At 40.1% G+C, this 25,380-nt stretch overlaps 1 protein-coding gene across 2 annotated transcripts; it reads right to left on the reverse strand.

The window, feature by feature from the left end:
- Positions 1-1,092: 1,092 nt before the first annotated feature.
- On the reverse strand, positions 1,093-21,388 carry RXYLT1 (ribitol xylosyltransferase 1). 2 transcript variants are annotated; one of them, XM_045873056.3, is made up of 6 exons: positions 21,081-21,388; positions 20,118-20,273; positions 15,824-15,926; positions 11,385-11,699; positions 7,277-7,447; positions 1,093-4,232 (listed from the first exon to the last, which is right to left on the reverse strand). In XM_045873056.3, exons 1-6 carry the CDS (start codon positions 21,247-21,249, stop codon positions 3,815-3,817), a joined length of 1,332 nt encoding a protein of 443 aa, XP_045729012.1. In that variant the 5' UTR covers positions 21,250-21,388; the 3' UTR covers positions 1,093-3,814. The 2 variants fall into 2 exon arrangements, with proteins under 2 accessions (XP_045729012.1, XP_064447036.1); XM_064590966.1 differs by lacking the exon at positions 11,385-11,699 and having other exon boundaries at positions 21,081-21,378.
- Between the last annotated feature and the right edge of the window lie 3,992 nt (positions 21,389-25,380).

Consider the following 25,380-nt stretch of genomic DNA (forward strand, 5'->3'; position numbering starts at 1 on the left):
GGCTTAGTTTGTAGCTTTGTCTTTTAGCATTAGAGACTGCAAAATTTAAAGGCTGGTGGAGATTCATTCACAGAATCTGTGAACCACTGTTTAGCAACACAGTAGGGATTCTGCAGTTAAGGGTTTTAGTTTTGCCATACTCACTCACATATCAGACTGTAAACATATTCACTGGCATAATTTACTCCTTTTTTGAAACTCCTTATTTTAACTGTAAAAGAGGATACATAGAATCATGGCAATAGGACGCCTGGGTGACTCAGCCGTTAAGCGTCTGCCTTCAGCTCAGGTCACGATCCTGGGGTCCTAGGATCGAGCCCGCATCGGGCTCCCTGCTGGGCGGGGAGCCTGCTTCTCCCTCTGCCTGCTCTGCCTGCCCCTTCCCCTGTTTGTGTGCGCACTCTCTCTCTCTGACGAATAAATAAAATCTTAAACAAAAGGGCGCCTGGGTGGCTCAGACGGTTAAGCGTCTGCCTTCGGCTCAGGTCATGATCCCAGGGTCCTGGGATCGAGCCCCGCATCGGGCTCCCTGCTCCTGGGGAGCCTGCTTCTCCCTCTGCTTCTCTCTCTCTCTCTCTCTGTCTCTCATGAATAAATAAATAAAATCTTAAAAAAAAAATCTTAAACAAAAAACAGCAACAAAAAAACCAAAACCAAACCAAAACAAAAAAGAATCATGGCAATAAGATGATTTCAAAAGAAGTACATCCTGACAGTTGAACATCCCAGACCATAATTTCCCCCGTGGAGGCTGCTGGGACAGCAGCTTGGCTTCTGGTATAAATGTAGGACTCCTAGCGACTGAGATTACAAGTTGAAAAAAAGAACACAGTTTCCTTTCTACTGGTAACTTTAAAAAAAATCTGTATTTCTGCTACAGAAAACAACCCAACTAGAGTATATAAAACTCAAAGATACATTTTTGTCGAATTGGCTTACTTAACTGTGGTCCTTAATACAGTATTTTTAACTACTATATTTCTACCATGTTTCTTAGAAAGATGTAACTGATGACCAAATGCCAATAATTGGTGATGTTTGTGAAAACTAATTCTCATTAGACATTTAAATCATTCCATATTTATGGAGGACTTATAAATTATTATTATTTTTATTGAGGTATAATTAACATATAACATTACATTACATTTAGGTGTACAACATGATTCAATATTTGTATATATCAGGAAATGATCATCACAATAAGTCAACATCCATTCCCATCCATAGTTGCAAAAATTTTTTTCTTATGATAAGGACTACATTAGAAATTATTGATACCATATTAAACTTTATATTTCAGAAGTTCTACTTGCCAGATATAGCTTTCGCTCAAATTATTTTATAGATCAAATAATGTATTTCATATGTAAGGTTTTCTACATTATACTTTATAATTTCCTAAATTTGGAATTAATCGCAGTAACATCATATTATTTCTGCAGCAGAAATTTGCTACCTGAAAAATAGATTATTTTATTTAAAAATTTTGCCTAAGCCAAATATAAGTTTGGAGAGCAGTGAAAGTATGGAACTTGGTAATTTTTTGGAAGGATAGGGAGGAATAAATAGGAATTTACAGATTCTAGCTTGAGAAACAGCATGGTTAATGACACCATTTCCTGAGATTAAGGTTTGAGAGAAAAGAGTTGTGTGTATGTGTGTTTTGGAAGAGGAAGACAATGAATACAGTTTTAGTTGTGTAGTTTAAGATGCATGAAAGACATCTAAAAGGAACTAAAAGAGACACTTTGGGACCAGTGACACATGGAAGACACTGTGAGAAGCCAGACAACTTGCAGCAAGTGGGACTCCAATTCCTTCTGAGAACTACTATCCCAATGAGCCAGTTTTTCAGTGGTTCCCTCTGTGATGAGCTCACTCAATGGATGGAGATGACTAAAACCCTTTGCCTGCACTGCTGGGTGGTTCCATAGACCTAGTGGCAGTTAACTTGAGTAGCTTATAACCATCCCAGAAGCCCTTCTCCTCCTCAACCAGGAATGTCTCAGTTCCAGCAGATCTTAGAAGAGAAGGAAAATGCTGCCCCAATGTCCCTTTGCTGGCACTGAGAGATGCCACCAAATCTATTTATCCTTTATTTTTAAAAAAGATTTAATTAATTTATTTGAGAGAGAGAGACAGAGAGACAGAGTGTGAGAGAGCACATGAAGGGGCAGCAGCAGAGGGAGAGGCAGAGGGAGAAGCAGGCTTCCCATTGAGCAGGGAGCCTGATGCGGGGCTCCATCCTGGGACTCCAGGATCATGACCTGAGCCAAAGGTGGGACACTTAACCAACTGAGCCACCCAGGCACCCCTCTACTTATCCTTTAAATTCCACTCAAGACAAGTTTGGATGCTTTACCCCTGGACAGACAGGTCTTTCTCTGAATTCCGATAGCTCTTTGTAAGTTAGTCTACTGGAATTCTTAGCATGAATATTCTGTAATATTTATGTAATTTTCTCTTCCATCAGGCTGTGAGCCCTTGGGGACAGAACTTTTTTTTTTTTTTAATTCCTAACATTTAAGTAAATTCCTATAGGGTATGTTACAAAATATTTAATGTACAAATGTATTCTGCTGCCTGGCTACTCCTTGAGGTGGAAAATTCTCTGGTATTGACAGAAAAACAATCTGAAATACTGCAGTTCCATTCCAGCATTGGCCTCAGCCTGTATTTTGGGTTTAGTGAAACTTTGCAAATGTTTTAAGCTTTAAGCTTTAAGCTTTATGGACTCCAATTTTGTAATGCCAAACACCAGAACCTTGTAGGCAGATTCCCAACTAATTCTAGAGGCAACTGATAGCTTGGAGTTGCCTCTTAAAAAGTAACCCACAAACTCCATATAATAGGAATTCCAGGTCTAAGAAAGTGTGGGGGAAATTTAGACTTGTTGGATACCTAGGGCCATCATGTATGAATTATGACCAAATTGTACATCCAGGCACCTACTCCAACAAAACTTGAGTGATCTAAAGGTCTAACTCTGTCAGATTTATCCACATACATTCTTGACACAGTATGTGATTATTCCCAAATTATGTAACTGAGCATGTATTAAAATATTTAAATTTAATCCTATTGTTAACTAGTAAGGAATGAAAAATGAATTAGAAATTAGTATTTAGGGGCACCTGGGTGGCTCAGTCGGTTAAGCGGCTGCCTTCGGCTCAGGTCACAATCCCAGGGTCCTGGGATCGAGCCCCATATTGGGCTCCTTGCTCAGTGGAGAGCCTGCTTCTCCCTCTTCCTCTGCCTGCTGCTCCCCCTGCTTGTGCTCTTTCTCTCTCTCTGTGTCAAATAAATAAAATCTTAAAAAAAAAAAGAGAGATTAGTATTTATTTAGCATTTACTATATATATTGGATACTTTATATATTATTTCTTTTTTAAAACTTAACCTAGGAGGTACCATTGTCTTCATTTTACATTGAAAAGAACCAAGACTCAGGACACTTAGATGGCTTCCTCAAGGTCCCCAGGTAGTAGGTGTGGAGGCAAGGTTTCAACCCAGGTTCTATCTGACTCCAAAGCTGTCTTTCCACCACAGAATGCTGCTTCCCTAGAGTGGATTTGAATGGATGAGAAGAGTTGATAAATGTTAAATCATCTGACCTAGTAAAAGTGAGTTTGAGTAACATCTTAACTTCATTTTCAGGAGTGACCCAATGATGGAGCACTTAGTCGACATTACATACATAATCTAGGGTCTCTGAGGGTACCTCAAAGAACATTTATACATACACACACACACACCAAGTATTAGAAATGACCTTAAAAATCAGATCTTAGCTCAAAAAGATAATTAACAGTTACCCTTTATTATTCATTAAAAATGAACTTTCTAAAATATTAGTAAATCTCATTTTTAGCTCTGTTTTGAAGTGCTGATACCAGTGGAGTAACATTTTTCTTCTTTGAACCTTTTCTTGTAAAATTAGGGTTTTCTCTTTTTCTAAAATAGCAGGAAGTTCATTCCAGTTCTTAATAAAGATAAAAGGAGCGTCCATGGACTTGAGTAGCTGCAGAGGAGAATTACGGTAAACAGATGCATTTCCACAGCTGCCGGCTGTCCTGACATCTTCTACCACAGGAATAGAGCCATAGGAGCAAGCCTCGTATATTCTATAACATTCTGTGTTTACTCCTACTGGGCACAATGTGAGATCACTCTGAAGCAAAGCATCTTGATAATTCTTAAGGCTTTCATTTGTTTCCTGAGGCTGCCACCTAAAAAAATCAGAAAAACAACGGTCATTTTCACTTTACTAAGCATGTTTTTTGTGAGAGAAAATGTCAGCTACAGGAAATGGTAAACACATTATAGAGATGACAGGCAGAAGAGAGAAATAAAATCTTGCCCAAATAGATTTCTTGAGAACATTTAAGAATTTGAAAAGTTTACAGCGACATATGTTTAAATCTAGTAGTCACCATAAAATTTCTGAATGAATGTTAATCCAGCCAATATTTTCTTTTCTTTAAAGATTTTATTTTTAAGTAATCCCTACACCCAACGTGGGGTTTGAACTCACAACCCTGAGGTCAAGAGTCTCACACTCTACCAACCGAGCCAGCCAGGCAGGCACCCCCAGGTCTTCTTTCTCTACCCCACCCTCCAAAATCCTGCCCTCACAGCGCTTACATTCTAGTTCCAGTGATGGAGATGGAGAGTAAACAAGTCAGGTCAGTATGTTATTTAGGTGTTAAGTACTATGAAGAAAAATAAAGCAGAGAAGCGAGGAGGGAGTTTCTGAGCCAGCAATGTTGCAGTTTTAAGGAGGTAATCAGGGAACGTGTCATTGCAGGGGCGTCTGAGCACAGAGCTGGAGGTGAGGCAGCAAACCACGCAGACGTTTCAGCAGGGAACCGAGTGCAGTACAAATACAAAAGCCACGAGATGGTGTGTGCCCGGCAAGGCCAAGGAACAGCAAGGAGCCCAGGGTGGCCGAAGCAGGATAGCAGAGGGGAAGAGGAGGGAAGATGAGGTCAGAGCATCCCATCATGGAGGGTTGTGATGGGAGGGGTGACTGACCTGACCCGTGTTTTATCAGAATTAATCTGGCCCTTGTGTTGAGAATAGACTGTACGGGGGCAAGGGTAGAAGTTGAGAGACCTTTAGAAAGCTAGACTTTCTCTCCCAACTGTTCCTGTTTTCTCAGTGAAATAAGCAATAGTGTCAGAAGGTAATGAAAAGAGAAGAAGGTACGAAGCAGTCTTGTAGGAGAGAGGGAGAACACACGGACAAGGGGAACGTATGATTGCTGGGCACTTGAGAGTCAAGGTCACGTATTTAAAGTGAGGTCTATTGGCACAATTCTGTGTGTGTGTGTTTGGCCACATGGTGCAGGTAAGAGAGCTGGATTTTACCAGAGTTAGGGTTTGCGCCATTAGGGAACTAGGTATTTGAATGTGTATCAGTCGTAGTTGACTATGAAATTTTAGAGTGGAAAAGAAGAAAGTAAAGATGAGGTGAGCAAAGGACAATGAAAAGTAGTAGGAACAATGAATTATAAATCCCAGCTAAATTGTTGGAGTCAATTAATTATAGGGAGTGAGCTGGAATGACAGAAAATGGTGGTTATAGAGAGAGATGCTGGAACTTGAGATCACAAAGATGAAGTATGTGTAATGATAAGGTCTAAGAAATGAGCAGGACACTGCATGGCCAAGGCCAACTGGAGGACCAGATCATTGGAAGACAGGGGGTAAAGGAACTGTAAGACAAAGGTGGCAGAAGGACCATCTATATAGATTGGGAATCACCAAGAATTAGGTTGGAGTAACATGGGAGAGTGAGAGTGTGCCAGAACTAAACTCTTCATGGAAGTAAGGAGATAAACCCCAGGGTCAGTAAATGACTTCAAAGAAAAAGAGCAATGGATGGTTTTGTTTGCTGACAAGATATTCAAAATGGGAGGTTGTAGGGAGGGAAAGGGGAGAATGGTCTGGAAGCAGCAATGAGAAGCAAGGAGGACACCTACTCCACCTCCCGGCTCAAGGCTGTAAGAGGAATTGCAAGAATAATTCTATTCCTACAATAAACTTTGATATTTTACACTGCCCTCATTCATTCCTTTCCTGGTACACTGTCCCCTTGTGGCTCTTTACATTTGCTTTCCCTCTGCCTGGACTACCCTTCTCCTAAATAGACACAGAGTTCACCCCTGCACTTTCTTCAGGCCTGTGCTTATCTGTAATCTTCATACTGGAGTTTTCCTTAGCCATTCTATAACAGCAGGTGCTCCACTCTTGATCCCTAGTCCTCCCTACATCCCTCCTCTGCTCAGCTGTTTTTACATGGCATCTATCATGTATCTGACACACAATATATTTTACTGGTTTGTCTCCTCCAACAAACATTTAAGTTCTAAGAGGGCATGGACTTTTGACTGTTTTGTTCACTGCTGTATCCTTCATGGCTGAGATAGTTTCTGGCATATAGCAGTTGCTTGAAAAACAGTTGTTGACTGAATGGATATAGTATGGTTACATTAACTCTGCATCTGTTCTTAGAGTTGGGAGTTATGCTTTCAAAAAGAGAGTATCTGCTACAATTAATATATTTTTAGATCTGGAAGGACATTTTTTAGGCATTTCTTCTCTGATGAGTCTACACATGAAATTGCATTTGTTTATTTAAAAACAAAAGGAATAATTCCAAGATTTCTTCCTTCACTCCATGAACACCTGTTTCATGATTACCATGCAAAAGATGGAAGGAAGTTAAATCCATCCATCCATCCATCCATCCATCCATCCATCCATCCAACCATCCACTCCCCACTTATCCTAGGCCTATTTGTGTAAGGTCCTATGTTAGGTCTGGGGATTCAAAGAATAGTATGTCCTGTTCTCCTGTCATCAGGGTGGTGTCAGTTCCCTGAAGGTGTGAGGAGTACTTCATGCCACTCTTGGAACACTGAAACTGGTCGACCAAACATCTCAGGATGAACCTAAGACCTTACTGGCACTCATAATCGTTATGTGTCAGGTCTAACTGACAAATATCATTGAGGAATCTCAGACAATTGACATTTGCATAGTATAGTTACTAGCATTTCTCTTCAGGATGGACTCTAGCTATAGGAGATTCTCCCCATTTTAAATGTATACAACCCAGTTTCTACACAGCCTTAATTACCGATATATCTTCTGCAGAAAGACTGGTATTAATGAAGCTAACAATGTCTCTTTGGAGACCTGTGCTGCTACATAATGCAACTCTCGAACTAGAGAACAAAATGGGTGAATCAAGTAAACATAGAACTTACTGTTCTCTTGCTGAAACCCAACAAAGCTTATCGTTCCCATCTTGTTTCAAAATGTTCATTAGTGCTTGTCTGGATGAATTTTCATAAACGGTTCCTAAGAAATTACATAAGTAGGGCCTTTCATTATGCAGCATTGACCAACTTGCCTCCACCACAGGAAAATTCCTGTATCTACAGAAATAAGTACATATGAGTTAACAACATACGACAATAGGATTGGCAAATTACTGTATAACCTAACATCTTAGGTAGCATCATGATGCAGAGAGAAGAGATTTCAAGTATGATTTTCTAAACCTCAAACTGTAATTTTCCATGCTTACTTTGGAAAAGTCCCTGAATCTACTAACTTAAAAAAATAACCTCACATTGACATCTTTTACGAAATTGCTATAGAGATTAAGTGCCTGAGATGTTTTTTTTTTTACTCTTCAACTTCCACTTGTGGTTATAAGGAAGGTTGAAATCAAGACCTTCAAGGTATAAATAATCCACATTCATAATGATCATGCTTTAATGACTGTTGTAGCCAGGTGATGGAAGATTACAGAATAGACATTTCTATAGCAAAGAGCTCCAATTTTCCAAAGGCTTTTATTTTTTATTTATTTATTTTTTAAAAGATTTTATTTATTTATTTGAGAGAGAGAGAATGAGAGAGCAAGAGCACAAGAGGGAAGAGGATCAGAGGGAGAAGCAGACCCCCCACTGAGCAGGGAGCCCGATGTGGGACTTGATCCAGGGACTCCAGGATCATGACCTGAGCTGAAGGCAGTCGCTTAACCAACTGAACCACCCAGGCGCCCTCCAAAGGCTTTTAAAGTAGATTTTTTAAAACGGGCTCTTATAGGTTGATTTTTAAAAAGATTTTATTCATTTATTTATTTACTTATTGGAGGAGGGTGTATGCAAGCGGGAGGAGGGGCAGAGGGAGAGGGAGAGAGAGAATCCCAATCAGACTCTGCGCAGAGTGCACGGAAGTCCAACTCAGGGCTGAATCCCAGGACCCTGAGACCATGACCCGAGCTGAAATCAAGAGCTGGACGCCCAACCGAGTCATCCAGGCACCCGTAAAGTAGATTAAAAAAAACTTTGGGGCACCTGGGTAGTGCAGTCAGTTAAGCTTCAGACTCTTGGATTCAGCTCAGGTTATGATCTCAGGGTGGTGAGATATAGCCCCAAGGTGGGCTCTGCATTCAGCGTGGAGTCAGCTTAAGACTCTCTCTCCTAAAAAAAAAAAAAAAAAAAAAAAAAAAAAAAGACTCTCTCTCCTGGGGCACCTGGGTGGCTCAATCGTTAAACATCTGCCTTCGGCTCAGGTCATGATCCCGGGGTCCTGGGATTGAGCCCCACATTGGGCTCCCTGCTCGACGGGAAGCCTGCTTCTCTCTCTCCCACTCCCCCTGCTTGTGTTCCTGCTCTCACTATCTCTCTGTCAAATAAATAAATAAAGTATTTTAAAAAATTAAAAAAAAAACCTCTCTCTCCTTCCCCCTCTGCCCCTTCCCCGCTCTCTCTCTCTAAAATGAATAAATCTTAAAAAAAAAAAAAACCCTAGCTTTTAAAACACTAATAAAAAAATATAAAAAAAGCCCTTGCATGCCATACAGAAGAGGCCTTTTGCAATTGACCCATTCTCATCGGCATTTGGAAATATTAGAGACCAAACAATACAACCTTCCTATAAGGGTGAAGCTATATATTCTATAACAGGTTTTTTCAACCTTGGCATTACTGTCATTTTGGGCTAGTTCACTTTTTGTTGTGGAGGTTGTCCTCTACCTTGTAGGATATTTAGCAGCATCCCTGGCCTCTACCCACCAGATGCCATTGTTGCCCTTCCACTTGTAACAACCAAAAATTATCTCCAGGCATTGTCAAATGTCTCCTGGGAGGCAAAACTGCTTCTGGTTGAAAACCACTTATCTATAAAAAGGATATTGGTCTAGTCCAACAATGAAAGAATTACAGAGTTTCCATCCAATGTATGGAAATTGTATGAATAGGCTATGTAGTGTTACTATGAAAGAGTAATTTTGTTTCAGAGCATTTTACAAGTATGAGCTCTACTCACGGGATAGAATTTTCAAAGGTCTTATATCTGGCTATACTTAATATAAACCTTTTTGTCTGATGCTACCACAAACCTACTAAGTTGGAATACTGCAGGGTAGGCCAGGAAATATGTCTTGTTAATACGCTTCTCTGGTGATACCTGTGTAGCCAACTAAGCAGTAGTTTAAGGTCCCATCTGGTAAAAAGTGATAAGAATGAATAATGAGTATCTGATTCAAAAAACATGTTAATGAAATTTCTTGTAATTCATCCATTTGGCAAGTATTCACTCTCTAGTCTATGCAGGCTTGGTTTTAGACTCTGTCGATACAGTGAACAAGAGACAGAACCCCTGGGGTTTATGTACTAGTGCTGGATCTAAGTTTAACTTATTTTTTTTTTTTAAAGATTTTTATTTATTTATTTGAGAGAGAGAGAGAATGAGAGAGAGCAAGCACATGAGAGGGGGGAGGGTCAGAGGGAGAAGCAGACTCCCTGCCGAGCAGGGAGCCCGATGCGGGACTTGATCCAGGGACTCCAGGATCATGACCTGAGTCGAAGGCAGTCGCTTAACCAACTGAGCCACCCAGGCGCCCAGTTTAACTTATCTTAAAGTCAGCTAAAAACCCTCTATTAACAGAAAGATAAAAAATAAGTTTCCATTTTATAGACTCTATAGACATATTTAGAAGCCTTTGTTATTACTTAATTAACCCCTCTTATTATAGAAGAGATTTGTGCAAGTTTAGCAAGTCTCAGTGACAGATCTGAGCATATTACGATCCTCTCAAATCAGGGGTATGGAATGCTCCTGATTTAATATTGCTTCTCTAAATTCTTTTTTTTTTTCTTAAGATTTTATTTATTTATTTGTCAGAGAGAAAGCCCGAGAGACAGCACAAGCAGGGGTGGGGGGCATTAGGCAGAGGGAGAAGGAGGCTCCCCGCTAAGCAAGGAGTCCGATGTGGGACTCGATCCCAGGACCCTGGGACCATGACCTGAGCCGAAGGCAGACGCTTAAGCAACTGAGCCACCCAGGTGTTCCTTAATATTGTTTTACAAGTAAGATTTTTTTTTGTCTTTACTATAAATTATATAGATTCTATAGTTGTTTTAAGTAGGTCTGCCTGTCTGCCATTCTCTGTTTAAACATCTCTTTAGGGCACTACTGATAAACTGGAAAATTCATCCTATGCCTTGGAGTTCTAAAATGCAAAAAGGTAACTTATCCCCTCTCCTTATAAAATGCTAAAATACTCTGGGGGCGCCTGGGGTGGCTCAGTTGGTTAAGTGTCCAACTCTTGATTTTGCCTCAGGTCATGATCTCAGGGTTGTGAGATCAAGCCCCGAGTTGGGCTCTGTACTCATGGAGCCTGCTTAAGATTCTCTTTCTCCAGGGGTGCCTGGGTGGCTCAGTCATTAAGCGTCTGCCTTTGGCTCAGGTCATGATCTCAGGGTCCTGGGATTGAGCCCAGCATTGGGCTCCCTGCTCCGCGGGAAGCCTGCTTCTCCCTCTCCCACTCTCCCTGCTTGTATTCCTCTCTTGCTGTGTCTCTCTCTGTCAAATAAATAAATAAAATCTTAAAAAAAAAGATTCTCTCTTTCCATCTCCCTCTGCCCCTCTTCCCCACTCACAATCTTCAAAAAAAAAAAAAAAAGCTAAAGTACTCTAAAAACATCATCATCATTATTATTATTTTTTAAAGATTTTATTTATTTATTTGAGAGAGAGAGCACGAGAGGGAAGAGGGCAGAGGGAGAAGCAGACCCCCCGCCAAGCAGGGAGCCCGATGTGGGACTCGATCCCGGGACTCCAGGATCATGACCTGAGCCGAAGGCAGTCGCTCAACCAACTGAGCCACCCAGGCGCCCAAAACATTATTATTATTACTGAAGCATGAGACCAAACCATATTTTTTTCCATGGAAAAGATTGTACCTGGCCTCCCAGATGATACCAGAACTACATTTATTACAAATTTAAAGTACAATCTTCCTGATTCAGAAATTCAGGTCTTAGAGTCTAAAAACATGTAATAATATTTTGTACTTACGTTGCCACTCCTAAAGGCCACTGAAAGATATCCACATCATTAACCCAGGGGCTGTCATATATTATGAAAAGCAGCTCCACAAAGCCTCCATTTCTTTTGAGGAACTGGTTTATCCATTCATTATTACAATGTTCATTTCCAAGCAACACAACGGCAAGATGCTGGAGTTTTTGAGTTTGCACTAAATTTTGTGCATAAAGTAACCACTGGGTGGCATAAAAGATCTTAGTTTTTTCTCTCCCATTTAGAATGAGTACCACGTTATTCACATCAATGGGAAAGTACCCTGGGACTACAGCTGGGCCAGTGATGAAGCTGTTAAAACAATACAACAAAACAAGAACAAGAGACAAACCAACAAAAACAGAACAAAGGTATTTGAGATCAGAAGTTTTTAATCATTTTACATAAAATCTACAATGAGATTTAATCTGTATTCTTTCTAGAAACATAATTTCTATAATGCAAGTTTTCCTGAACAAGTTTGAATGATAGAGCACGGATGTCAATTAATGGGAAGCTTTGGTTGTAGTAAGATCAATTGCATATGATAATCAGAAATGTGGTAGCTTTGTTGTTGCTTTTAACCACATTCAGAATACGTGCTGGCCAGAGTTTGAGCTGGTGAACTATTCACAGTTGAATCATGTGAAACTCTGTATAGTTCCTCCTCTGTATAGCGTAAGCAGTTCCCACCTCTTTTATGTGGGAGTTACTGTTAACGTTCTTTATCTGAATGAAATGTAAGTGATGAATTGAGAAAGGGAGGATGGAGGTTAAGTCTCAAAAATATAATGTTAAGGAAAAAAGCAAGCTGCAGAATACTCATAAGATATGACAATTCTTTTTTTTTTTTTTTTTAAAGATTTTATTTATTTATTTGAGAGAGAGAATGAGAGACAGCACGAGAGGGAAGAGGGTCAGAGGGAGAAGCAGACTCCCCGCCGAGCAGGGAGCCCGATGCGGGACTCAATCCCGGGACTCCAGGATCATGACCTGAGCCGAAGGCAGTTGCTTAACCAACTGAGCCACCCAGGCGCCCAGATATGACAATTCTATGTAAATTTGAAAGTGCAATATAAAAATTGTGCTTAAATCTAGTATAAGTACAAAAATAAAAATATGAATGGGAGGATACACACCAAATTCATTACAGGGGTTGCCTCTGAGGAGGAAGAAGAGAAGAGGAACTGGGAAATAGTACAAAGAAAGCTTCCCTTTTACTGGGAATATTTAATTCTTTTAAGAGGAAAGTTAAATATCTGAAGCAAATATGACAGAGAGCTAGAATATGTTGGTTCTGCGTGATGGGTAAATGAGAATGTGTTATTTTATTCTCTGTGAAAAAGAAACAATATCGTATCTGTACTACAATTTTAATTACATAATGCTATACATAGAAAAAAGACTGGAAGTAGACATGACAAAATGTTGTCTAACCCTGTTTTTGGAATTCTGGGCACAGCGGAATTATGAGTGATGACAACATCTTCTGAATTTTCCAAGTTATTGTAATAATCACTTATTAGTCTTTTTAATTATAAGCCTATCTTAAAAAAAGAAAGATGTAATTTTAAAAAACAAATGAACTTGTAAAATCTGAGTACTGAATTTTTTAAAACTCTGTTTATTGTGCTTTAAACAATGCTATTGCTTTATTAACTACCAGCTGGCCTGGCTTGCAAAGGGCAGTGGATGCTCTGGGCTCAGGGTCTGTGTAGGATGTGAGGAGGAGGCGATGATCGGGAGGCTGCTTTGAAGGAAAGGAAATGGTCTGGAGGGCAGGCCCAAGAGACCTTAGATTTACTTCCGGAAATGGGTAGACCTTGTAAAGGAGTCATGGAAAGCTATGGCCACGCCATCAAGAAAATGAAGAAACTCTTGGAAATCTAGCTGCCCATTGTCCATTTTCTTCATCATGTGGTCAAGGACACCAGAGTCCTTCCAGTTCTTTGTGAAGACAGCCAGTTTTGTATTCACGAAGGCTAGGAGCTCTGTCTTGGGAGAGCGTGCAGTTGTTACCCTCCTTTCCAGCAAACTTCTGGAAAACAGCAATCAGAGACTCGATGCACGGCTCAGGCTCAGTAGGGCTGGACATTTTTGCCACGTCTGCGTGCAGTGGGCGAGGAGGCTGTGACCAGGCGGCAGCGGCGCTGCCAGAAGTTTATTTATTTTTAAGTAATCTTTACATCCAATGTGGGGCTCAAACTCACAACCCCAAGATCAAGAGTCACATGCTCTACTGACTGAGCCTGCCAGGTGACCCTCACAGGATTATTTTGAAGACTAAATGCATTAACAGATGTACAGTGCTTAAAACAGTATCTGGCACATAGGAATCACTATAGGAGTCTTGCTACTGTTATTAGTTCTATTATTTTTACTATTACTTAAATAGGTACTGCAACATCTCCCTACCTTCCCTTCTCCTTTCTGTTTCCAGAACTGAATATTATCTCTCCTTCATGTACCTGCACAAAAGCCTTATTGATACATTCTTTAGATTAATATGTTCAACTAGGTTACAAGCCAGACCAGTTCTGCCAAGCAATAGCTCTATCTCTACTCATATCTATCATATATTGATTTACAGTTTAATTTCATAGGGCAACTTCATTTTTAATTTCTTAGGAGGAATCTTACTTCTGCTCATCATGGCCTTTACTTATCCTTAAAAGACTGCCTTCAGAGTCCTGTAATGTCCATATGCAGGAATTATCACAAGATATATAACTGTCCATCCATTCGATAAAACAAAAGCTAGATGCCAAATTATGTATTGTTATCAGAGTTCAATTATGGTATTTTCAATTAACATCTGCTACTTATGACAAGGTTAAAAAAAGAGAAAAAGTTGAACTTATTTCTAAAGATCAAGATACTGAGTAAGTTTTAATTTACATTTTGTAAAATTCACCCATTTTGGGGCACCTGGCTGGCTCAGTTGGAGGAGTGTGTGACTCTTGATCTTGGGGACATGAGTTTGAGCCACACGATGGGTATAGAGGTTACTTAAAAATAAATAAATAAAATCTTTAAAAAATAAATAAAATCTTAAAAAACATAAAAACCTGTTTACTTTTCAAGAATGATTACTTTGAAAAGATACATGAAATGAAATTGCTTTCCAAGTGTCTAAAAACTAAACAAGAATTAAAAGAGCAGAGAAAACTCAAATGAAATTGAGATTAACCATAGCTTTTCTTTTTGATTTCTGTGGGAAGTAAATGGAAACCTAATAGAAACCTGAATCTTTGGTTGACACCTTTTTCCCTAATAGTATAATTGTTACATGAAATAAGCATTTAAAATAATTATTTTTATTTCAATAAGAAAGCAAAATCTTTTTTTTTTTTTTTTTTAAAGATTTTATTTATTTGACAGAGAGAGAGGGCACAAGCAGGGGGAGTGGCAGGCAGAGGGAGAGGGAGAAGCAGACTCCCCACTGAGCAAGCAGCCCAATGTGGGACTTGATCCCAGCACCCTGGGATCATGACCTGAGCCGAAGGCAGTCGCTTAACCAACTGAGCCACCCAGATGTCCCAAGAAAGAAAATCTAATAGAAAATAGCACTCTTTCATACAGCAATATTATCACATTTTTTTCTAAAGAAAATAATCGCAATTCTACCTATTTAAAAATCTTTAGAAAATATGGAATCATAGATAAAAGTTTTATAAAAATAAAAACTCAAAAAGTCTTAATGATACATTGGTTTTACTGAATCTGAAAAAAGAAAAAAAGATTTCTGGGGGAGCCTGGGTGGCTCAGTCGATTAAGTGTCTGCCATTGTTCGGCTCAGGTCACGATCAGGGTCCTAGGATTGAGCCCCGTGTTGGGCTCTCTGTTCAGTGGGGAGTCTGCTTCTCCCTCTGTGTTCTCCCTCTCTCTCTCAAATAAATAAATAAAATCTTAACAAAATAAAAATAAAAAAAGATTTCTGAGTAATTGCATTAAAATGATAATCTATACCATCAAATCATGAAAGACTCGTATATAAATGTTTTTATAAAATTTTCACAACTCATAACAATAGCTTTGCTTCCACTTGAGTATTATAAAATATGTGAACATGACTAGTATATGAAAGAGAAAAACAAAAATACTTCTAAGTTTATATATTATTCCTTCAAGATATGGAATATTAAATGCTTATCAACAATCAAATGTTATAAAATTTGGAGCATGAACTTTCCCATATAATCAGAAATGTTTTGATAAAAATGAAACCGACAAAATTAAAAAAAGGAAGCATTTTGTAAAAATGTTCAGGTAAACTATAACTACAATATATATATTCATGAGATTCACTTTTCTATTCTTCACAAGTTGAACGGGAAATATTGTCTCTAAATATGTTTTCCTCTGATTTTTCTCCTCGTATTTATATAAAACATTGTATAGAAAGACAGCAAACGTTAATGTTGCACAATTAATACCTGTAATGTGTTCTTCCTACAACTGAATTTCCTTCTCTCCACTGAGCAGTCACATCGGTGGGATCAAGCAAGCCTTCAAAAATATGCTCCCAGAGATACAAACCTGGTAATCAATCAAACAAACAAACAAACAAAAAACAAGAACAAATCCATTTACTGTCTGGTTTACTCTGGTGTGTGAGATGAGTTTATGTTCTGCTTATTTATATAAGTTGACCAGGAAAGCAAACTGTATTCCTTTTTGGTCCCCTGGCAGGCAGTTCTGCCAAGCAATAGCTCAAAATCACCAATATGGTGGTTAAGGTATGAGAGACAGAATTCAGAGCTTGTCAGTGTGAAATGTGGCAGAATGTGGGTTACATCAAAGACAATAACCTCTCTTACTCTAAACCTGAGAAACCCCTAATTTTTGTTGGACTTTTACTACCTACTTCATCCTGACATGTGTTATAATGTAAGTTACTATATGATTAGAAAGGCTTCTATATCCTAACAAACTAGGGGAATTCACCATTTTGTGCCAAACACCACCAGAGGAGCTCACGCATATATGTATACAGTCAATACATCAGGGAGATAGTAACTTGTCTTCACTTGAACACACATCCCTCACTGCATCATGCCCTCTGCAGACAAATGCCTTTGCATCTTTCTCCTTAGGGTGACCCCTGATATTTTACTGTGATTTCACCTGAATGAAAACTCTGAGTAGAGGAAAGCAGAAGGAAGTAATCTGGGAGCCCTGTTTTACTTATTGACAGATGTGCTTTATTCCATTCTCATTATGCCCTGGTACTAAAAGGACACACACAAAATGACTGTGTTTAAACACTTAGCCAACCAGATAAAGCTTTCCACGTGTGGTGGCCCAATAATGCCTCCCTGTCCACCCAAGATGGCCGAGGATGTAATCTCTAGAATCTACGAATACACTATCTTACATGGCAAAAGAAACTTTCTATATGTGATTAATGATGCTGAGGCGGGAAGGTTATCCTGGATTATCTAGATAGGCCCTAGGTAATCATAAGTTTTCTCATGAGAGAACACTTGATTCACGAGAGGGAACACGAGAGGGAAGCAAGGGTGTCAGAGTGAGGGAAGGAGGTATGAGGATGGAAGCAGAAGTTGGAATGATGTGGGGCCATGAGTCAAGGAATGTGGGTAGCTTGAAGAAGGTGCAAAAGTCAAGGAAACAGATCCTCCTCTAGAGACTCCAAAAAGAATACAACCCTGTGGACACTTTTTAGACTTCTACCTTCAAAAACGTAAGATTATAAGTTTATGGTGACTATGGTTAATAATACTGTTTTATATATTTGTAAGTTGCTAAGAGAGTAGATCTTAAAAGTTCTCATCACAAGAAAAAAAGTATGTGTGGTGATAGATACTAACTAGACTTATTATGTTGATCACTTCACAAAATATAAATATCTCAAACCATTATGTTGTATACCTGAAACCAATAAAATGTTATATGTTAATTATATTAATTAAAAAAATAATAAAATTGTGTTGTTTTAATTCACTAAATTTTTGGTAACTGCTTATGGCAGGAAACTAGAGATTATGGTACCTGGAAATGAGATACTGCTGTAATAAATTCTCAAAAATATGGAAGTGGCTTTGGAATTGCATAATGGGAAGACGCTGGAAGAACTTTGAGGAGCTTGATTTATTTATTTATTTATTTTAAGGATTTTTAATTTATTTATTTGACAGAGAGAGACATAGCGAGAGCAGGAACACAAGCAGGGGGAGTGGGAGAGGGAGAAGCAGGCTTCCCGCGGAGCAGGGAGCCCGATGTGGGACTCGATCCCAGGACCCTGGGATCATGACCTGAGCCGAAGGCAGACACTTAACGACTGAGCCACCCAGGCGCCCGAGGAGCTTGATTTAGAAATGCCTACATTAGATTGCCTTGGACAGGTTATAGGTAGAAGTATGGGTGTTAGTGATTCAGCTGGTGGGAACTCAGAAGAGAAAAAGCACAGTAGAAACAAACCATTTACTGGTTTTTATAAGCACTTAAGCAGACTATTAGTAGAAATATGCAGGTTAAAGTGCTGCTGGTGAGGGCTCAGAAGGAAATGAAGAACATGTTACTAGAAACTGGAGAAAAGGGGATCCTGGTTATAATAGCACCAGAATGCTTAGTTGAATTGTGTCTAGAAGTTATATGGAAAGTGGAAAGTGTAAATGATAAACTTGGATATTTAGCTGAAGAGATTTCCAAGTAGTGTTGAAGCTGTGGCCTGGTTTCTTCTTGCTGATTATAGTAAATATAAGAGGAAAGAGTGATTGAGTGAGTAACTTAAGCAAGAAGGAGCCAGGTCTTGATGGTTTGGGAAATTCTCAGCTTGTTCAATTGCAAAAGGGTGAAAAATTAGGAGATTCACTGTCAGGAAGGCGTGTTTCTGAAAGAAGGTGACAGATATAGTTGAGTATCTTTTTGCTAGTGCCTCAAAAGGATTAAAAGGTTAAAATATTCAGTCACATAGAGGGCTCACTGAGAATATTAGGGGTGTAACTTATGGGTCTCCTCAGCCATCTCAGCAGAAGCCAGAAACAAGAGATGAGATTCTCCAGGAAAGACCTGGAAGAGTCCTTGTCTGATGGAGTGAATTTCCTGTGATTGGAGACCCACAAGCTTCTTGAAAATGTTCTATCAGCAGAAACACTGCTGGCTTGGACTAAAGGGGACAGAGAGCTGTTGAAATGAAAGAAGGGTATTGATTCCCCAAATCCTACCAGTAGGATACCGGCTGATAAAACCACTGAGTGGCAAGCACATGCTACCATTCATGACAAAGGAAGGATGACTGCAAGGATTGAGAGCTGCAAGACCAGAAGCAAAGTTCTGAGCCACAGGTTTTTCCCAGGCCTTGAAACTTAACAGTTTGCCTGGCTGGAATTTAGAATTGCTTGGACCAGTGACTCCATTTTCCTCCCCCTCCCCTCCACTTTTTAAAAAAGATTTTATGTATTTGAGAGCAAGAGTGAGAGTGAAAGCAAGAGAGAAAGAGAGACGCACACACACACACAGAGTGCCAGTGGGGGAAGGGGCAGAAAGAGAGAGAGAGAGAAAGAATTCCAAGCCAAGTCTGCACTGAGCACAGAGCCCGACACAGGGCTCGATCTCACGACCCTGAGATCATGACCTGAGCTGAAATCAAGAGTCTGACGTTTAACTGACTGAGCCACCCAGGTGCCCCTTTTTCCCTCCTTTTCGAATAGGAATGGAATTGGAATCCTATTTGCCTGGGAAATAGGTTGATGAAAAGTAGTGTTTGATAAAACTCATCTAGTCACTTTGTGCTTACTGAATTGCAAAGAGAAAAGTCTGGAAACATGAAAACCTGTGAAGAATAGAATTAATTAAAAACTAGAATGGGGAAATGGGAATTTAAAGGATGAAATTAATATTAGAGATTTTATAAAGAAAAAAGTTGCTAGAACTTGATGATTGGAGCCTGGGTCTAGGTACTTGAAATCTGGAGGTCAGTAGTAATCTTCAAGGATGTATATTTGCATGCAAGCAAATTTATGAAACACTAAGGGCAAAGCGTCATTCTCTGATTACTTTCTTCTCCTCTGGTCCTTTCTACCTTATTCTACGATATACCTTACTGTAGATAAATCCAATGTTTAAAGGCCCAACAAAGCCCCTTTTAATTCGCTTAATTCTTTCTGACTCTTGTAACCCTCATTTAGGGTCCCATTCTCTGATTGAGCATAATATATAACTTGGAACCCTAAAATCTCATGATACTCAAAGCAAAAATGCTTTTGTGGGTATTCAAGTTTAATTAACTATATCCTATATCCCCCTCTTACATATTTATAATGAACACTGGCATATTAAGGGCTCTGAGAATGGCCTGTAATAAAGAACCTTGTTTAACTTTGTTCAGTTTAATGTTTCCCAAATTTGTTTGGCCATCATGTGCAGGGGCCACATCTTATATTTGTGTGTCAAGTGTCCAATAAATACATAAATTCATGAAAATTCAGTTGACATAGGCATTTCTATATAATGATGCTTATATTCTACTTTGTATCTACAAATAAAGCTGTACTCAGCTAAAGACCAATGACAGATATCTGTGTACGTGTATTTCCACAGATACTAACAGAAAGGAGAAATGAAATATTAAGGAAAAGTAAAAAAATGTATCATGATGATTTAACAAATGATGAAGTAGACTAGATGCATTAAAATGAATTGAATTTAACATTAATAAAGTACATTTAGGATTCTTTTTACATGTCTTAGCTCTATACATTAACTTACCAATGGCAGCTTTCCCCCAGATTTGTACACGGAAGTCTGTTTTCCCTTTTGTGGATTTATTTAATACTTGAAGGCTAGTTTTAAATCTGTGTTGTTGCTCATTTTTTTCATCTCCTTCCCAAGGATTCCATTCTTCACTTCCCAAAGTAGATTGTTCTGTGTTTTAAAAAGAGTAACCGTGTTTATCAGTAAGGTAGAGCTGCAGATGTAAATAAATTCAAGCCCTTTAAATTAGATGTGAGGGCGTGCTAATTTCAGCTTTTCATAGAGGTAAAGCAACTGCATTTGAACTGTTTAAACACATACAATAAAAAAAAGGAAATCAGAATTTTCATTAAATCTTTATTCTGAAAGATCTTAGAAATAGAATGTTAACAGCAGACACAAAATCATCTCTCCCAAATGAGACCTTCTAAACTAACTGGATAATATGTATCAAGTTTAACTCTCGCTATTCTTTATGGATTGTGTATACGTAACCTATACATAAAAACTTGACTTCAGAATGGAAAGTGTCCAACAGTTTTAGATACTACTGTGCACAATTCTGAAAAAAGGGAGCGGTAAGTCTGAGTCCGATTCTGACATAGGTCAAAATCCAGGACAGAGGACCACCATTTGGAGGTACGGCACCCAGGCCTTCCCAAATCGCTGCAAGATTAGCGAAGGCTCTCTGTGCCAAGGAGGAAATGAGGTCTTAAACCCAGCGGCATTCCCAAGAGTCTCCGACATTCTGCGACAATGCCTCGCAGGTTCAAGTCGTGTTTCACGGAGCGCGCGCCAGTCAGCTTTGAAGGTGGGGAGTGGGGCTGGCGTGTGAGATTCGGGCGAGGACTGAGACAGCCGCACACGCTCCGAGCCCGAGCCCAGGGCCCGCTACCGAGAGCTGAAGGGGAGGCGCAGCCTGGAGCCCGGGGCACCCCCGGACCCGCGAGCCGGGTCTGCAGCCGCCCAGGGTCCTACCTCGGCCGCGCCTCTCCCGCGCCGGGGCCGCCCCCTTCCTTAGGCCCCGCAGAGACGCGGCCGGCGCCCGGCGGCGGCGCCCGAAGAAGACGTGGTAGGCGGCGTAGAGGGAGAAGAGGCAGTACAGGGCGATGAGAAACGAGCAGAGCCGCTTCCGCGTCAGCCGCATCCCACTCGGGCTTCCCGTCGGCCACCGCCACCTCGGTGCTGGGCCGGAGAAGAGGCCGGCGCTCGGCGCCCTGGCCCTGCCGGCTTCAGGTGCAGGCCTAGGCCGGGGGGAAGGGAGGCACCAGGATCAACCCCGCCCCCGCTCAAGCCCCGCCCAGGGGCCGCCCCGGTGTCTCCACCCCGCCCCTCGCGCCAGCCCAGCTCAGGCCCCGCCCTCAGCCCCTCCCCAGCCTCTCCTAGGGCTTCGCCCCGCCCCTCTACAGGCGGGGCTCCTTCACCGGCTTTGGTAGCCTGTTGGCATCAGTCTTTGGAATTGGGCGTTGGGAGACCGCATCTTAACAGCGCGCTGCTCCTTGATCTCCGTAGGGTACCGATGGCCTCTTTCAACCCTGTCCTCCTCCCCAAGTACATAAAAACTTACCTGTTATCTGACCGTAAAGAAAGAAAAAACCCACAGACCTAAACAGCACCCACTGTGATCCCTGAAGTCCATGTGAAGGCATGGTCCCTTCTAGTTTTTGTTCCCAGAGCTTAGCAGAGGGCCTGTGACATTACAGATGAATGATATACATGTCCTTTAAAAAAAGCTAAGTTGGTGGAGTGCCTGGCTGGCTCAGCTGGTGGAGCACGGTCTCTTGATCTCTGGGTTGTGAGTTCGAGCCCCACAGTTGGGTGTAGAAGTTACTTAAGAATAAAATGTTAAAAAAAAAAAAAGTTAAGTGGTGATAGTGGCACAACATTGTGGATGTAATAAATGTCACTCAATGGTACACTTAGAAATAGAATAGCAAATTTCGTTATGTATACCTTACTAAAATATTTGAGAAAAATTTTATTACTATGATACGACTTGAGTGTACACAAGGAGTCTTTTGTCAAATAAAGGCTGTAAAATTGAATGCTGTCAATAAACTTTGTCAAGTCCTTGTGAAGTTGGGCTACAATTTTTTGTCGGTTGCATTTAGCATCTTTTTAAAGTAATACCTATGCCCAACATGGGGCCTGAGATCAAGAGTCACATACTCTACCGACAGCCAGCCAGGTGCCCCTGAGTCTAGCTTTGTCCTTCAACTGGTTTGGCGTTCTTGGTAGCCAGAGAGCTTGTAGAACACAAGTGTGGAGGAGGTCATCAGAGCCTTCACTTGCTGTGTCCTGACCGATTCAACTCTCCAACCTGATTCAGTCTTCTTAACATTTCTGGATAAAGTTTCCATCTCCTCCATTAGCAAAAAATTTGACCTGTCCAGAATTTTATGTTCTTGGGGTCAGGTCTCTGTCTTCCATATTGAAATGTAGATAATATGATAAGGAAAATTTTATGGCTGGAAGGAAATCTAGGCCCAGAGGGGTGAGGTGACTTGACCAACGGCTCATACTTTTTTTGGTGTCTGAACTGGACTAAAATTTCTACATCTGTTCTCAGTTCTGTGTTCCTGACATTCATTGTAACTATGTCCCGGCCCCTCATCTCATCCTTTTTTTTAAAAAAAAAAAAAGTTTTTTTGTTTTGTTTTGTTTTGCTTAACAATATTAGATCCTAATGACAAACTGCTTGAGTTTAATCATAGATCTTAATGATCCAATTTCCAATTTGACTCTGAATAATGTTTGTTCCTCCAAATTAAATCCATTATCGAAGAATGACTCTGTGCCATAGTTGAGAATATAAAACAAGGTAGTACAAATTTTAAAGGCAGTTCCAAAGAAGTTTCCAAAGTACTTTGAGTACAATCAATGGAATAATTATGTACATCCAACCAAGGTATTTTCTTATTCAAAACTGCCATTAAGTGAGGAAGTGAAAATTCCTTTACTTACAGATTCTCTCATTTTTGGTCTTTTCTCTAGAAAAATATCATGTGTTTTTTGTTTTGTTTCAGATTTGGCTTTTGTTGTCATTAAGAATCTTAGAGTGATATTTTAAGAAGAAAACAAAGCATTTTAAAATGGAAATAAACTCATAATGATTTGAATTTGAAGGTGACATTGTCTAGAAGCAGTTAAGGCACAATACTGAGGAAGTATCAGCTCTGAGCCATAATGAGGAATCAAAGAAAACTTCGTAATTTTCTAGCTGGAAGGATGGTGTTAGTGCCTTTTTTTTAACGTAGGCTCCACACCCAATGTGGGGCGAGATCAAGCGTCACATGCTCTATCAACTGAGCCAGCCAGGTGCCCCTGGTGTTACTACTGATATAGAAGGAAAACATGAGATGGAGAGCCATTTTTTTTAGAGGTGGATGATTTGCCTTACTGTCTTTTTTGCCCAGTAAATTTTAAAGACAACTCAGTAATTTAGGTGAAAATGAAATGTTTATTATCAGGATTAGATGAGACTAGAGCAGCAAGAGTACCTTGTTTTCAGTCACTAATCTTTAGTGTATCACCTGAAGGCTAATAGATGCTTAATATGTGTTTGTAGCTGATAATGCATCACCAGCCTTAGATCACTCTACAGATTTACTTTTCATAGTGTCCCTGGTGCCTACTACAGGATCTGGCATATTTCAGGTGTTTAGTAAATATTTGCTGGTTGAATTCTTTTTTTTTTTTAGGATTTTATTTATTTATTTGAGAGAGAGAGAGGGAGAGAGCAGGGGAGAGGGGCAGAGGCAGAGGGAGAAGCAGACTCCCTGCTAAGCAGGGAGACCAATGTGGGATTTGATCCCAGGACCCCGGGATCATGACCTGAGCCAAAGGCAGACGCTTAACCGACTGAGCCACCCAGGTGCCCCTTCTGGTTGAATTCTTATTAGTATTAAAAAGTGAATTTATGTTACAGCTGGTATATTTCTTAGCTAGGTGGATCTACTGGAAATTGAGACCACCTGTAGCCAGATAGCTTAAGTATCAGGACTGAGAACTTGGGCCATCTACACTAACATGACTTTTCTCTTGTTTTTGTAAATTCTTGCCCAAGAGGATAAGGCCATAAACTAATAACTAATTTCACTGTTTATTTCAGGAAATTCCTGCAAACTAGTTAATCTGAACAAACAGCTCACTCTCCTTGGCAAATATTGTTTAGCTGAAATAGATGGTTTATCTGGGCAAATACTTCACTTATGAAACTTATGAAATATTTTACTTATGAAAAAAATCTTAGTTATCAGGACTTGTTTCAAAATCAGTGTAGTGGTGTGCCCACCAATTAGGGTGTCCACCTGTCTCGGTTTGCCCAGGACTGAAGGGGTCCCTGGGATGTGGGGTTTTCAGTGCTAAATCTGGGAAAGTGCCAGAAAACCAAGGACAAATTGGCCACCATACCACCAGCCCTAAGCTATTATGTCAAAAACTTTGCTCAATCCCCAAAACAATTCCCTCTTAAAAGAGCTGTCCTGAGCTATTTTTACTCAGACTCCCATATCCTATAAAGTATCACTTGCTATCTTCTTCCTTCTGAGGCTACTAAGCTCTTGACAAAGCATTGTTCTTCCTTACTGTAGTAGATTTAATAAGCTTAGCTTTCCTTAATCGTCAGGTGATTCTGGTGGTCTCCTGGGGAGATGGCAGTTGTTGTATATATATTTTTCTTTCGCCTATCTTTTCTGTGGGAGTGAGAATTATTTATGGAGTTAATAGAGAGTATCTATTTTATAACTACATAAAACACCCACTGTATCAATGTACACTCAAGGGCTACTAACTAATGGTTAGTTGAGTTTTACTATAGAGAATGATATGCAAGTTAAAACTAATATGGGGTTGAGGTTGTCTTGAGTAGCGAAGAGGACCATGCAAATGGAGGTGTTGTTTTACTTCAAACTACAAATGACTGTACAATTCGAAAATAAATTACGGTGATGTGTTTAGGTTACAAAGGAATAAATCTTTGAATTGATCTCAACATAGCAGTATTCATTTTCCTTTCTCTTTGTTTTTAATATGTAAGCTACAGCTGAGAGCTACTTTCTGTATATTACTGGAATCTCCTCAGGCATGGTTGGGTGAATGCAGAGAGAAGGAAAGACAAAGAGAATTGGTGGGGAGGTGAAGCAGTGTAGAAAAGGGGATGAAGTCAATACCCTCTGAGTTTGGGGCTCCAGGGATCAGGAACCAGACCTGGGAAGGTAAAAGGCGGGAGGGAAGGTATAGATAAAGGAACATGAGATAAATTAGAGCAAGTCTAAAC

Source organism: Mirounga angustirostris, unplaced genomic scaffold (genome assembly GCF_029215605.1).
Source record: "Mirounga angustirostris isolate CCGP_5_RB_7025 unplaced genomic scaffold, mMirAng1.0.hap1 SCAF_5, whole genome shotgun sequence".
Lineage (NCBI taxonomy): Eukaryota > Metazoa > Chordata > Mammalia > Carnivora > Phocidae > Mirounga > Mirounga angustirostris.

Coding starts and splice junctions, on each gene's coding strand:
- RXYLT1 (XM_045873056.3), bottom strand. CDS start 21,249: ATGCGGCTGACGCGGAAGCGGCTCTGCTCGTTTCTCATCGCCCTGTAC. Junction 15,927..20,117: donor CTGGGGGAAAGCTGCCATTG/GTAAGTTAATGT, acceptor ATTGATTACCAG/GTTTGTATCTCTGGGAGCAT. Junction 11,700..15,823: donor GTAGGAAGAACACATTACAG/GTATTAATTGTG, acceptor TTGTTTTAACAG/CTTCATCACTGGCCCAGCTG.